Genomic DNA, 15,333 nt, shown 5'->3' with positions numbered 1-15,333 from the left:
AACACACACCACAGCTGCTGAAGCCTGCATGCCTAGGGCCTGTGCTCCGCCAAGAAGCCCCCAAAACGAGAAGCCCTGGCACTGCAATGAAGAATACAGCCCATGTGCACCACCGGTAGAGAAAGCCCTCACGCAGCAGTGGAGTCCGAGCACAGCCAAAAATAAAGTAAAAAAAAAGAAAATCCATTCTGCCTGTTTACGTCTTCTGATTGAGGAATTTCATCTCTTTACATTTAAAGTAATTACTGATAATGACGCACTCCTGCCATTTTGTTTGTTTTCTGGGTGTCTTACAGCATCACTGTCCTGCATTTTCTCCATTATTGTCTTCCTTGGGGTTTAGCTGATTTTTCTTTTTTTTTTTTTTGAAGTGATAAATTGATTCCTCTGTCATTTTTGTCTGTATTCTATAATTATTTCACTTGTGGTTATTAGAGAGATTACATATACCATCCTAAAGTTATAACAGTCTATTTTAAATTAATACCAATTTTAGTCATGTAAAGCTCTTAATCCTTTACAGCTTCATCCTTTTTTATTGATGTCACAAATCATATTTTTACATATTGTGTACCAATTAACAGGTTTATGCTTATTTCTGTGTGCCTGCCTTTTAAAGCATGAATAATGTTATATTCAAAATTATAGTAATTGGTTTTCATATTTCTCCGTGTGTTTACATTTTTTTTTTTTGTTAGCTTTTGTTCATCTGGAAAGATCTTGAAAGGTATAGAATTCTTGGTTTAGAGTTTTTTTCTTTCAGCATTTTAAATGTACATTCCTACTGCATCATGGCCTTCAAAGTTTCTGAGAAACCTGCTGATAATCTTATTGAGGATGGCTTTTAAGTGACAACTTAACTTTCCCCCTACTGCTTTCAAGATTTTCTTAGCTTTGGGCTTTCAGTAGTTTAACTATAATGTGTCTCAGTTTGTGGTCCTTTGGGTTCAGTTTGTGGTCAGTATGGGTTCCTTTGGGTGTAACGTACTTGACATTCATTGTTTCTTAAATTTATAGATTCATGTCTTTTCTCAAATTTGGGAAGTTTTCTGCCATTATTTCTTCAAATCTCATGGCCCCTTCCTCTCTCCCTTCTTGGACTCCTGTAATGTAATATTGGTCCATTTAACGGTGCCCTTTGCGCTCTTTCCACTGTTTTTTTAAGACAAGAAAAGACTCTACACATGGACATCACAAGATGGTCAACACTGAAATCAGACTGATTATATTCTTTGCAGCCAAAGATGGAGAAACTCTATATAGTCAGCAAAAACAAGACCAGGAGCTGACTGTGGCTCAGATCATGAACTCCTTACTGCCAGATTCAGACTTAAATTGAAGAAAGTGGGGAAAACCACTGGACCATTCAGGTGACCTAAATCAAATCCCTTACGATTATACAGTGGAGGTGAGAAATAGATTTAAGGGACTAGATCTGATAGACAGAGTGCTTGATGAACTATGGACGGAGGTTCGTAACATTGTACAGGAGGCAGGAATAAAGACCATCCCCATGGAAAGGAAATACAAAAAAGCAAAATGGCTGTCTGAGGAGGCCTTACAAATATCTGTGAAAAGAAGGGAAGCGAAAAGCAAAGGAGAAAAGGAAAGATATAAGCATCTGAATGCAGAGTTCCAAAGAATAGCGAGAAGAGATAAGAAAGACTTCCTCAGTGATCAATGCAAAGACATAGAGGAAAACAATAGAATGGGAAAGACTAGAGATCTCTTCAAGAAAATTAGAGATACCAAGGGAACATTTCATGCAATGATGTGCTCAATAAAGGACAGAAATGGTATGGACCTAACAGAAGCAGAAGATATTATGAAGAGGTGGCAAGAATACACAGAAGAACTGTACAAAAAAGATCTTCATGACCCAGATAATCACGATGGTGTGCTCACTCACCTAGAGCCAGACATCCTGGAATGTGAAGTCAGGTGGGCCTTAGGAAGCATCACTACGAACAAAGGTAGTGGAGGTGATGGAATTCCAGTTGAGCTATTTCAAATCCTAAAAGATGCTGCTGTGAAAGTGCTGGACTCAATATGCCAGCAAATTTGGAAACCTCAGCAGTGGCCACGGGACTGGAAAAGGTCAGTTTTCATTCCAATCTCAAAGAAAGGCAATGCCAAAGAATGCTCAAACTACCGCACAATTGCACTCATCTCACACGCTAGCAAAGTAATGCTCAAATATCTCCAAGCCAGGCGTCAGCAATACGTGAACTGTGAACTTCCAGATGTTCAAGCTGGTTTTAGAAAAGGCAGAGGAACCAGAGATCAAATTGCCAACATCTGCTGGATCATCAAAAAAGCAAGAGAGTCCAGAAAAACATCTATTTCTGTTTTATTGACTATGTCAAAGCTTTTGACTGTGTGGATCACAATAAACTGTGGAAAATTCTGAAGGAGATAGGAATACCAGACCACTTGACCTGCCTCTTGAGAAACCTGTATGCAGGTCAGGAAGCAACAGTTAGAACTGGATATGGAACAACAGACTGGTTCCAAATAGGAAAAGGAGTTCATCAAGACTGTATATTGTCACCCTGCTTATTTAACTCATATGCAGAGTACATCATAAGAAACACTGGGCTGGAAGAAGCACAAGCTGGAATTAAGATTGGCGGGAGAAATATCAACCTCAGATATGCAGATGACACCACCCTTATGGCAGAAAAGGAAGAACTAAAGAGCATCTTGATGAAAGTGAAAGAGGAGAGTGAAAAAGTTGGCTTAAAACTCAACATGCAGAAAACTAAGATCATGGCATCTGGTCCCATCACTTCATGGCAAATAGATGGGGAAACAGTGTCAGACTTTATTTTTTTGGGCTCCAAAATCACTGCAGATGGTGACTGCAGCCATGAAATTAAAAGACGCTTACTCCTTGGAAGGAAAAGTTATGACTAACCTAGACAGCCTATTGAGAAGCAGACATTACTTTGTCAACAAAAGTCCGTCTAGTCAAGGCTATGGTTTTCCCAGTGGTCATGTATGGATGTGAGAGTTGGACTGTGAAGAAAGCTGAGCGCCGAAGAATTGATGCTTTTTAACTGTGGTGTTGGAGAAGACTGTTGAGAGCCCCCTGGATTGCAAGGAGATCCAACCGGTCCTTCCTAAAGGAGATCAGTCCTGGGTGTTCATTGGAAGGACTGATGTTGAAGCTGAAACTCTAATAGTTTGGCCACCTGATGCAAAGAGCTGACTCATTGAAAAAGTCACTGATGCTGGGAAAGATTGGGGGCAGGAGGAGAAGGGACGACAGAGGATAAGATGGTTGGATGGCATCACCGACTCAATGGACGTGGGTTTGGGTAGACTCCGGGAGTTGGTGAAGGACAGGGAGGCCTGTTGTGCTGTGGTTCATGGGTTCACAGAGTCCAACAGGACTGAGCAGCTGAACTGACGTAATAACTTCAATTGACCTCTCCAAGATTGATTCTTTTTTCCTGTTAAAACACTCTACTCAACTTTTTCTTTTCAGCTCCAGAATTTGATTTTTTCCTAAGAGGATAATTTCTTAGTTGATACTATTTTCTTGAATTACTTTAGTTCGTTGTTTTATTTCTATGAGCTTATTTCAGACAGTTGGCTTTAAGTCTTTGTCTAATAGATGATTGCTGTTATTTTCTTCCTCTATTATATAGGCCATGTTTTTTTCTGTTTCTTTGTATCTCTTGCGGTATTTTGTTGAACGTTGGGCATTTGAAAAAAAAAACCATCTCTCCGTGTTTTCACTGCTGCACACCAGGGAAGACCTTCGCTGATGTGTAAGGCATCTGAGCCTTGGGATCAGCTTGAGGTGGAAATTTGTCTCAGGTGTTTTTCTGAGCATATGTCCTGTCTAGGGCTGTGTACCATTGAGTCCACCTTATATGTGACTGTTTTTACATCTTGATTTTTCAGACTTTCCCTTTAGCTTCTTCTCAGGACCTTAGATACTCGTTCTACCCATTAATTTCTTGCCCAGGCATCTCCATGTCTGTAGTCTCACTATAGCCATTCTGTTGTTTTTAAAATACTGGAGTAGAGCTGGAGTAACGTGTTTCAGGTGTACAGAAAAGTGATTTGATTTTATATATACACACACACATCTATTCCTTTTCAAATTCTTTTCCTGTCTAGATTGCTACAGAACATCTAGCGGAGTTTCCTGTGCTATACAGTACGTCTTTGTTGATTATCTTATATATATTAGTGTGTATATTCCAATCCCCAAAACCCCTCTCCACCTTTATCCCACCCCACCTTCCCCCTTTCATAACCATAAACTAATATTTAAGTATGTGAGTCTGTTTTGTAAGTTTATGTCAGTTTTTAGATTCCACTTAAGTACTATCATATGGTGTTTCTCTTGTTTAACTTACTAGTATGATAATCTCCAGGCACATCCATGTTTCTGCAAATGGCATTATTTGATTCTAATGGTTGAGTAATATTCCATTGTGTATATATACCCATCTTTATCCACTCATTTGTTGGACATCTAGATTGCTTCCATGTCTTGGCTATTGTAATCAGCACTGCAGTGAACATTGGGGTGCATGTGTCCTGTTGAATTATGGTTTCCTCTGGATATATGCCCAGGAGTAGGACTTCTGGATCATATGGTAACTGTTTTCAGTTTTCTAAGGAACTTCATACTGTTCTCCATAGTGGTTGTACCAATTTACATTCCCTCCAACAGTGTAGAAGAGTTCCCTTTTCTCCACGCCCTCTCCAGCATTTATTGTTGTAGACTTTTCGATGGTCTCTCACTGTAATTTTGAGTATGTTTCCATGGACATCCTGGAAAAATGTCTAGTTCTTCTGCCCATTTTTTTGACAGGGTTTTGTTTGTTTTTTATATTGAGCTGCATGGGCTGTTTGTAGATTTTGTAGATTAATCCCTTGTTGGTCGTATCATTTGCAAATATTTTTTCCCCATTCTGTGGACTGTCTTTTCACTTTGTTTATGGCTTCCTTCACTGTGCAAAAGCTTTTGAGTTTACCTAAGTCCTATTTATTTCCATTACTCTAGGGGACAGCTTGAAAAAGATACTGTTATAATTTATGTGAGTGTTCTTCCCCATGTTTTCCTGTTTTATAGTATTACGTTCTTACATTTAGATCTTTATTTTTGTGTATCATGTTAAAGAATGTCCTAATTTGTTTTACATGTAAGCTGTCTAGTTTTCTCAGCACCATTTAATGAAGAGACTGCCTTTCTTCCATGGTGTAGTCTTCCCTCCTTTATCATATAGCTCAACCGTAGTTGTGTGGGTCATTTCTGGGCTTTCTACCCTGATGATCTACATTTGTTTTTGTGCCAGTACCACACTGTAAGACTGTAGCTATGTAATACAGTTTAAGTCAGGGCACCTGATTCCTCCAGGTCTGTTTTTCTTTCTCAAGCTTTCTTTGGGTGTTCAGGGTATTTTGTGTTTCTATAAAAACAAACAGCATTTTTGTTCTAGTTTTATGAGCAGTGTCTGCCTTTTTGCAGCTTTCCCAGCCTGCGATCTGAGCCATACCACTTTTCTCTGACAGGTTATAGAGTGAAAAGATTTTTTTCTTCAGGTAGCCCTAGATACATCAGACTGGTGCAGGTTAAGTTCTTTTATTTTCCCTCCTATTTGAGAGGGGACGCTGAAGTATATGCCCAGTAGTGGGATTGCTGGGTCATGGGGTAGTTCTATTTTTAGTATTTTACAAAACCTCCAGACTGTTCCCCATAGTGGCTGTATCAATTTACATTCCCACTAACAGTGCAAGGGTTCCCTTTTCCCCACAGCCTTTATTTTTTGATAATGGCCATTTCTGATGTGTCTGCATTTTTGTAATAGTTGATGTTGAGCATCTTTTTCATGTGCCTCTTGGAGAAATGTCTATTTAGATCTGTCCATTTTTGATTATATATTCTGGAGGTGAACCCTTTGTTCATTGCTTCATTTGCAGCTATTTTCCCCCATTCGGAGGGCTGTCTTTTTGTCTTATGGTTTCCTTTGCTGTGCAAAGCTTTTAATTAGGTCCCTTTTTTTTTTTTTTTCCTTTAAAAAATTTTCATTACTCTTAAAGGTGGGTAAAAAACTACAAAGCTACAGTAATTAAGACAGTATGGTTTTGATATAAAAACAGAAATATGAATCAGTGGTATAGGACAGGAAGTCCAGAGCTAAACTCATGCACTTACGGTCACCTAATGAGTGACATAGGTGGCAAAAATACATAGTGAAGAAAAGACAGCCTCTTCAATAAATGGTGCTGGGAAAACGGGACAGTTCCATGTAAAAGGATGAAATCAGAACACTTCCAAACATAGCACTATTTTTAGTGTGACTTTTCCATGATTGGGCATATGTTCAGTGCTGTAGACCAATGACCATTTTCCAGAACCCCTATAAAGTTATTTTAGCCAGGTTCTCGTTTGTTGTTATTTTAGATGTCTTCATGGAGCATCAAGGGCCTGGAGCTTCCAGTCTGCAACCCTGGTCTTGTGTGTGCTAAAATCAAGTGCACAGTGTAAAGGAGAAGCAGACACATGTAATCACAATCCAACTCAACTGGAACATGCTATCACTCCAGAGCCTTTTTCTATAATCAAAGTCCCCATTATTGTCCCCCAACTCTCATCCTCCAGAGTTGACCTATAATCCAACTTTGTGAGTAAACCACATCCTGGTTTGCTTTATAGCTTTAATACTATGCACACATTCCTAAATGATACATAGTTTGTCTGCTTTTGATATATAAATGGAATCATATAATCTCTTGGCTTGTAAACTCAAACTTTTTATGATCATCAATGTTATTCCTTATCAATGTAGTGCACTTTTTCCTTCTATGCTGTTCCTTTATATGAATATATTACTATCAGTTTATCTTAGCCACTTCTGACAGACTTTAGAATTGCAGGGATATATATCTTCAGCGTGCGTCAGCTAACTCCTGAGTCATCTTAAAGTTCCCATCAGCAATGCATATGTTTGTATTTTGGCCAACCTGATGGGTATGTTTATCTCCCATTTGGATTTCTTCTGTTAAGGACTAATCAAAAATCAGCATCTGTTTTTTCCCTAAGCATTCTTTACAGAGTCTGGACATTGATCTTACATCTGCTGCAGGTTGGGTGACAACACGTCCTCGTTTAGCCCTGCGGTCTCGGCAAATATTTAAAGGTCACTGAACAAAGGTATAGAACTCATATTACCCAAGTTCAAGATTTACTGAAAAGATGTAGTTATCGGTGTATCAAGAGGATACACAAAGATTGATGAAACAGATTAAGAATGTTGGTCAGTTTTCAAGTCTTTTCAACAAACGATGTTGGCTCAACTGAAAAAACTCACACAAGTCATATACAAAAACTAATTCAACAGATTACAGATCTAAAAGTTAATTCTATGTTGGCCAAAAAGGTACGAAATGGGAGGTTTGTTTTTCTATTCCTGTACAAAGTGGGCTAAGAGAAACTTATCCACCTTCTACACTATCTGTTGCCTCAAATAGCTAGAGCCATAAAAACATTAAAAAAAATAGATCATATTTATCAAAAGACAGAGAGGATTATATATTATTTCCTTCAGCAGGATACAGGCCTGAGCTCTGATTCATGTTAATCTAAGTTTGTCAAAGAACAGATCTTGCTTTATCTATCTGGCCTGTTTGTTTGAATAATTACGACAGTGTGCTGAGGTTAAGAGAATGCACTGTTGTCACAGTCAGTCTGGCTGCCATTGACCTTGAGTTTTCATTCATTCAATCTTGTATCTCCAGCTTTTATTGAAACCCCATTCAACAAAAGCAGACAGTTGGTACTCTAATCAAAATGCCTCCAAGATCTTAGAAATAAGACCACTCACCAAGAATATTCCATATTCTCCAAGTAAAATATTAAGAGCTAGACAATCTGAATTTTGTGGCTCCCAGAGATGGTCACAATGTCTAGCTATTATACACCAAGATGGAGGTGAACATGTTCAGAAACATATGCTGTTTTGGGATTGAAAGGACCATCAGTCGTTTTGTTCCTAATATTCTGCTTCTGACAGTAGTGAACTGGGGGAGTTTGGACTAACTCTTTAGCTAAAGCCAAGTAGTAAAGCCGGACAAGGGAAAGTCGCTTAGTCGTGTCCTACTCTTTGCGACCCCATGGACTATATATACAGTCCATGGAATTCTCCAGGTCAGAATACTGGAGTGGGTAGCCTTTCTCTTCTCCAGGTGACTCATCCCAACCCAGGGATCGAACCCAGATCTCCCGTATTGCAGGTGGATTCTTTACCAGCTGAGCCACCAGGGAAGTGGACAAGAAATACCACCTGTTTTAAGACTTCAGAGAACCAAGAGTGCATCACCACACAGAATCCAGAAAATGGAAATTCTGAGAGAGAAGGCCTGGCATTTGAGGCCATTTCCCCCTGGAAACTGGCAGAGACTGAACTGTAATTTCAGTGACTTTGTAGAACTAAAAGGACAAAGGCTGGTATTAAAACCTGCGTGGATGAGGTCCTTGCAGGATTTCAGTCTGGGAATCATAAACTAGCCCTCAAAGAGATGGCAGCCTAGCTCTGTGATCACACAACATCCCTTGAACTGGATGAATCTGATTACGGCTTGCTATGAATCATGAGGTACCTGGCAGAAACAAAATCTTCTATAAAGGAAACTCTCTTAGACCTAAAGTTACTTGTACAATTTCCTATGTATGTTCGGGGCACACCATCTGCTCCCTCTCCTCCACACATTAAGAGGAAACACACCAGAAACAAGACCCACAAGAACTCGAGCGAATTAATGGGCGAATCAGACACACTTTATGTTCACTAGATCAGAGACTGTCAGTAGTAGGCTATAAACCATAAAAAGAAACAGTAGATGTGGCATGGGGAAAAATTCTAAAATTGAAAATAATAACTCAATGGACGGCTAGCCTTAACATCAGATTAGTTATAACTGACGAGAGAAGTGAATCAAGAGAAAATACACAGAATGGAGAGGGGAAAGGAGACAGCCAACAGAGAAGGCTTAATTATAGCCTTCTGATAGAAGGAGTCTTGGAAAGCAAAGAGAATGGGGCAGAAGCAATATTCCAAGTGATGACTGGGAACTTAAAAAACCCAACAAGCTACAAAGCTACATGCTGAACAAATCCAGAGTAGGATACATTCAAGGATGAAAAACATACATCATGCGGTCATCTGAAGAAAGCTGATAAAACAATCAGACAAAATAGACTTTAACAAAAGGCATTACTGAAAATAAATCCTGGTAGTCCCTAAAAACTGAAGGTTCAATTTACCAATAAAAGTTGTAAATGTATATACACCTAATAATCTGGGTCCAAACATATAAAAAAGGTTCAGAGAGGAACAAGCAAACCTGGAACAGTATACAGTGTCAATACATCCTTCTCAGCAAACAGAACAAGCTTCAGGGAGATTTTATACACACAACTGGACCACAGAGCAAATTTCAAACATCTTCAAAGGAGTAAAATTTAGAGTATCTGATTACAGTGCAGTTAAGGTAGAAACTGATAATAAAAGGATAACTAGAAAACCACTACATCTAAAAAATCAAGAAATGTACATCTAAATAAATAAACAACCCAAGGTTCAAAGAAGAAAGTACACAAGTATGCATTAAACTCAATGACAGTTCACATCATAACTCTGAGAATGAAAGACTATGCTTGGAATAAATTTAGAACTTTAAAATCATGTATCACACTAAGATGAAAAGAATACCTCTCCTTTAAGCAAACAATTAACACAAATTAATGAAATAAAAACATACTGTAGAAAATGTCAACAAAGCCATAAATAAGTTGGTCTTTGATAAAAACTGAAGGGTAACGAGGGAGAGATGAGACAAACAGGGAGAAGAAAGAAAACCAACCTCAGAAATGACAAGGACATCACTATAGAATCTGTGGACAGTAACATAACTGTTAAAGTGATATTAGCAACAATTTTACATTCACCTATTTGAAAATTTAGACAAAAATGGACAAATTCCTTGAAAAATTTACCAAATCTGACAAAAAAATTTAAAAATCCAACTGTGTAATAAAATTATTACATCTATTCAATTCAGAATACCAGAGTGGGTAGCCATTCCCTCCCATATTTAATTTTATATTCAAAGAGAAATATATGCCCAAATGATTGCACCAGCAAATTCGATGAAACACTGATCATTATCCCAGGAAGGCAAATTTAACAATGTAAACAAAAAATCTCTATAATTCACTGTGTTAACAGAATAAAGGAGAAAAACCAAAATCATCTCAATAAACCAAAAAACAATTCCTTCACATGTAATAAACTCAGCAAACTGGGAAAAATATGTACTCAATCCAATCAAAGATACCAATACAAAGTCTACAGTAAACATACTTAAGGGCTTCCCTGATGGCTTAGATGGTAAAGAATCCGCCTGCAATGTGAGAGACCAGAGTTCGATCCCTGCATTGGGAAGATCCCTTGGAGAAGGGAATGGCAACCCACTCTGGCATTCTGGCCAGGAGAATCCCCATGAACAGAGGAGCCTGGTGGGCTACAGTGCACCGGGGCACGGAGTTGGACATGACTGAGCAACTAACACTTTCAAACATATTTAAAGAAGAAACACTGATGACTTCCTGAGACAGGAACAAGATAAAGGTGTTACCTGTTCTATGCAGTACTAGACTCGCTGTCCTGACCAGTGCAGCGAAAACAAAGTCAAATGTATAACCACTACAAGAGGAGAGAGAAAACTGCCACTGTTTCCTAATTACAATGGCATATGTTTATAGTAACAATCTAAACTTATTACAATGGTTTTAACAGGTTGTTTAGTATGATTTTAACACATAAAACCACACATTTTATATCCTGACAGTTGGAAAATAAATTTTTAGGACAGTATTGCAATACAACTTATGAAAATGAGTAACACCTATTTAAAAACAATACAGAAATTAAAGATGACCCAGACTTCTATAAAAGGATATGCCATATTCACATACAGAAGACTCAAAGGTGCTAATTTTTCCTATAGTTTCAATGCTCAATACCCAGTCAAAAGCTCAACAAGTTTTTTCTTTCTTTTCTGGTATCACTTTATAAACTGGTTTTAAAATCTACATGGAGAAACAAAGGCCCGGAAATAGCCAAGCTAGGTCTAAGAAGATGCAGTAGGACTTATATCACCATCAGAAATATGTTAAAGCACATTAAGTCAATACAGAAAACTAAGAACCCTATGGAATATAACACAGTTCAGACAGATTCATGTACGGATTTCCTGCAAAAGGAGAACTGCAGAGCTGCAGGAAAAGGATAGTTCTTTCAATAAATGCAAAAATTAGACTCACATATGGAGAAAAAACAAAAACATAACCAACTCAAAACAAAACCCAAACTATTCACACTGCACTCAACTGAATTCTAGGCAGACTGTGAAGCTAAATATAAAAGATAAAACAATAAACTTCCCAGAAAAGACCACAAGAAACTATCTTCACACCACAGGTAAGGAAAAGATTACTAAATGGCACAGAAAGCTACAGGCAGATAGAAGACTGAAAATACAACATCAGAATACTAACTAGGTGGTTTGTAACACAATGATGAAGAGCTTATACACAGGATATATTAAGAACCCCTACTAATACAATGAAAAAATATAAATCAACAGAACACCCAAAACCTTGTAAAAAGGGGATTTCCAAATGACCAACCTCACTAGTAACCTAGAAATGGCAACTAAACAACAAAAAGCCATCATTCACCTACTAGAAAGAAAATTATAAAGGTTGACAAGGGCTGATTAGAATGTGGGAGTAAATAAGAACCTTTATACCTTTCCCAGTAATTCTACTTTATTAGGTAAATACAAAAATGTGTGCATATAGTCTCCGAGAGAGAGAGAATAGAAACTGCTATAGCCTTAACTATAATACCCTCAAGCTGGAAATGCAAATATCCATCAATGATAGAATGGTATGTGAGACAAAGAATACTATGCATCAATGAAAATAAACCTATAGCTGCATGCAACATTCTGAATTTCATGAAAATTAAGCTGAAGTAGCTAGATACAAAAAAATATCTATTTTGATCGCATTTTGTGTTCAAAGAATAGGTACAATTAAATATGTTTACAAAGAGTAATTACTGTAAAAGCTAGGAGACCGATTACCTTCTGGATGGGCAAGGGGACAGGCCAGTGACTGGGTGGGGGCAGGAGGAAACTTCCCAGGCCCCAGCAGTGCTGTGGTCTTGATCTGAACTGTGGTTACAGAGTTGCTCGTCTGGTGGTAACTTGCTAAGGCGGACATTTGTCTTCTCTATGTTACACTTCACACTAAAAAAGACTTACCTTTTCATTTCAGACACCTCCCATTTCTTACAGGTTGCTGTTTCTACGTTCACTCACGACTCCACCTACCTGGGTAACAAAGCAGAGGTCTGACAGTCCCCACTTCAACAGCGGCTGTTCCAGCAAGAGGAAGAGCTTCTGGAGAGGGTCGCACAAGAACGTGAACGCACTCAGCACGACTCGACTAATTGTACAGTGGTTAGGATGTTAAATATTCTCTTTTATATTTTACCACCATTAAAAAACATGTGTAGTAGCTCCAGATTTCATAATCATATGACCCCTGAGCTATAGAAACAGTAATACTCTAAAGGATGCTTTTATACTCTTCAGTCCTCTGGCCTTTTGGTCATGGCCTGGGGACTAAAAGTACAATTCTACACATGCACTCTCCAGTAGGTAACAATGTGAGTTTGCAAAATGAATTTTATCTTTGGACTTGCAGCCTAATGTTTTTTTTACTACAAAGCACTCAGTTTGCTCAATTCTAAGATGTGGAATAAAACAAAAGCTATTTAATATGTTGATAATTTCACTTTTCTGTTATAATAAAACCTCAAGTGTCATTACAATATAGTTTTTACTGAGATAATCCCCTGAACCAGAACTGGAGGTGAGAGGTCATTCCTACTCTTAATGAGAAAATTAAATAAGACTTCAGTGATGTTTAACTAGAACTTTACAGAGAAGCGCTTTTGTTAAGAGTTTTGCCCTCATTTACATGGAGATAAAAATTCCTTTTTGGTTAGGTGTCTTCCCCTCACTTACCTATAAAAAGTCAAAATGAAATTTTCACTCTGGGCGGGGTGGGCGGGGAGGAAGGCATAACAAAATAGTAGGTCTCAGTTGAATTAGTTTGGGGGAACCTCATTTTGGTTCCATGAACTGCGTCAGTAAAAGCTATATTGTAATGACACTTGAGGTCTTAATGTAGCAGAAAAGTGAAATTAGAGATATATAAAAGTGAAATTATAGTAACTGCCTTTGTTTTTATTGTTTTTGATTCTCCACATGGGTTCTCTCAAACCTTTGTCAATGCGAACAAGAAGGAAGCGTGTGCTCAAGACTCTGTAAAGAAAAGACTTGTAAAAAGACAACACTTAACACAAAATTTGAATTAACTTTATTTTCCCTACAGTCAACAACTTCTCTGCATTGAATTTTAAAGCAACAAAGTAAGATAAAATCCCCCAAATGACAAGGTATCAGAAATCCAGATTCAGTTACACTTCATTTGTGAAAATGTTGGACCATTTTATTTGTCTGTAAAAGAACCATCATCTGGGTCAAAAATGAATTCTATAAATCAAAGAATATTCTACACTTTGGAAAAAGAAAATTGGCAGTAACATTCTCACTGTATATTGTAAATTACACTTTTCTTCATAAAAGGTACATACTATTCTGCACTTTTCCACCAAAAACAGTGGTGTAAGTTATGCTTGTTTATATCAAAAAAAAAAAAAAAAAAAAGGAAAGATATCCTGTGGCAGGAAAAACCCTTTCTCTTTTACTTTCACTAAACAGGAGAAAAATTTCAAGTTTATATAAAGTTGCCTATGAGCTGGAAAGTGAACATGTTCAATCTCCATTGACATTTTAGTGCATTTTTTGACAACTGTCACATTTTTAATAAAAGAAAATGCACATAGCATTAAAGAGTGTTTCATCAAATGCTTAAGGGATTAACAAATATGGAGCAAAGGACAAAAGTCATTGTGATGGATGAAACTTGTAAAAATGAGAGAAAAGCCAGAATTTTACAAATCCTTTGTCATTTTGAAGAGTCACACAAAACGAACTCTGGATACCTGTCCACTTTAAGGGTTTCTTCCTTAACCTTTTGTATGTAAACACAGTGCTCACCTCAGGAGTAGGACACCGAACCCCAGCCTGCTAACAAGCAACATTGTGTGTGTTGCCATGATTGCCAAAGGATATAAATTTAGCCCTTGAATGAACCATGTATGGTATCTGCTCTGTAAGTACCTGGTGAAAACAACTGCTTAACAGCAGCAATAATGTTTCAACATTAAAAAACAAAACAAAACGACAACTACTTGAATCAATGAGTTAGAGGTCCATCTTCAAAACAGCAGCTTCTTCTCAGAGCAAACAGTAAGCAATAGAAAATGCACATTTGATGAAACATTCTTTGCACTGGAGAAACATGAAAATAAATATAGTTCAAGGAAGTACTCTTCTCATACCTCTTTCTCAGACCTGTACTAGTTTTACTGGTTCAAGAAGCTTGCATCACATTTTGTCATTTGTATTTTACATATTGCTATCTGGGTCATTCAAATAAAATGCAGGTCTTGTAAAAGAATAAAAAAACCTTGACAAGTATGCATGTGCCAGGGACCAAATTAGAGGGTTCTTTGGTGCGAATTGTCCAAATTTTCAGATTTGAAGGATAATATGTACCAATAAAAAAAAAAATCTGCTGTTAAGACATTTACAGCAGTGCTCTGTCTTGCTTCACATTACAAATCGAAAACAGCTGTTCTCAATAAGCCAATTTTATTTTTTAAATCAGGTGTTGCCAGAGTTTTGGATGTTAACCTGGACCAGTGATGGTTCTGTACCCTCCGCTGCTGTGAAACACGACATGAGCTAAAGGCAAAGACCGGTTCTCACAAAGACATCTGCTTCAAGTTAGGAACCAGAACAGTGTTTTTAAAGAGTCTTCTTAGATATTTTCTTGCCTTTCTTAAAAACTAGCTTATTTTTAATGTAGCCACGCTTCCTTTTCGCAGTCTAAAAAGAAAACAGAATACCTGGTGTTAGTGCAGGTTTCTTATGGATTAAAAATACGGATACACACACGGTCTACTGCAGAGTGGTGAAGACTGTCTTAATAAGCACTCAGCTCTTCCTGGGTCCGGTCTCCCTGAACTGTCAACAAGCACTCCCCATTGCTCTACACCGAGGATGTGGAGGTCCAGGATGAGCTGGACAAGGTCCTCAGCTTTATGA

The 15,333-nt window shown here is 37.9% G+C and overlaps 2 protein-coding genes across 8 annotated transcripts in view; one reads left to right on the top strand and one right to left on the bottom strand.

Annotated features, from left to right (window-relative positions):
* Nucleotides 1–14,815, top strand: part of OSBPL10 (oxysterol binding protein like 10) — a 362,790-nt gene extending 347,975 nt beyond the window's left edge. For all 7 annotated transcript variants that reach the window (XM_059879973.1, XM_059879968.1, XM_059879967.1 and 4 more), the window contains one exon: nt 12,388–14,815. In XM_059879973.1, coding sequence (XP_059735956.1) covers nt 12,388–12,447 — 60 coding nt within the window. In that variant the 3' untranslated portion in view covers nt 12,448–14,815. The remainder of the gene's footprint in view (nt 1–12,387) is intronic.
* Nucleotides 13,455–15,333, bottom strand: part of STT3B (STT3 oligosaccharyltransferase complex catalytic subunit B) — a 103,045-nt gene continuing 101,166 nt past the window's right edge. Inside the window, 1 exon segment of the mRNA NM_001097570.1 lies at nt 13,455–15,114. Coding sequence (NP_001091039.1) covers nt 15,034–15,114 — 81 coding nt within the window. The 3' untranslated portion in view covers nt 13,455–15,033.

The sequence above is a fragment of the Bos taurus genome, chromosome 22 (assembly GCF_002263795.3).
Source record: "Bos taurus isolate L1 Dominette 01449 registration number 42190680 breed Hereford chromosome 22, ARS-UCD2.0, whole genome shotgun sequence".
NCBI lineage: Eukaryota > Metazoa > Chordata > Mammalia > Artiodactyla > Bovidae > Bos > Bos taurus.
The sequence above is the reverse complement of the archived record's forward strand: the minus strand, read 5'-3'. Positions and strand labels throughout refer to the sequence as shown.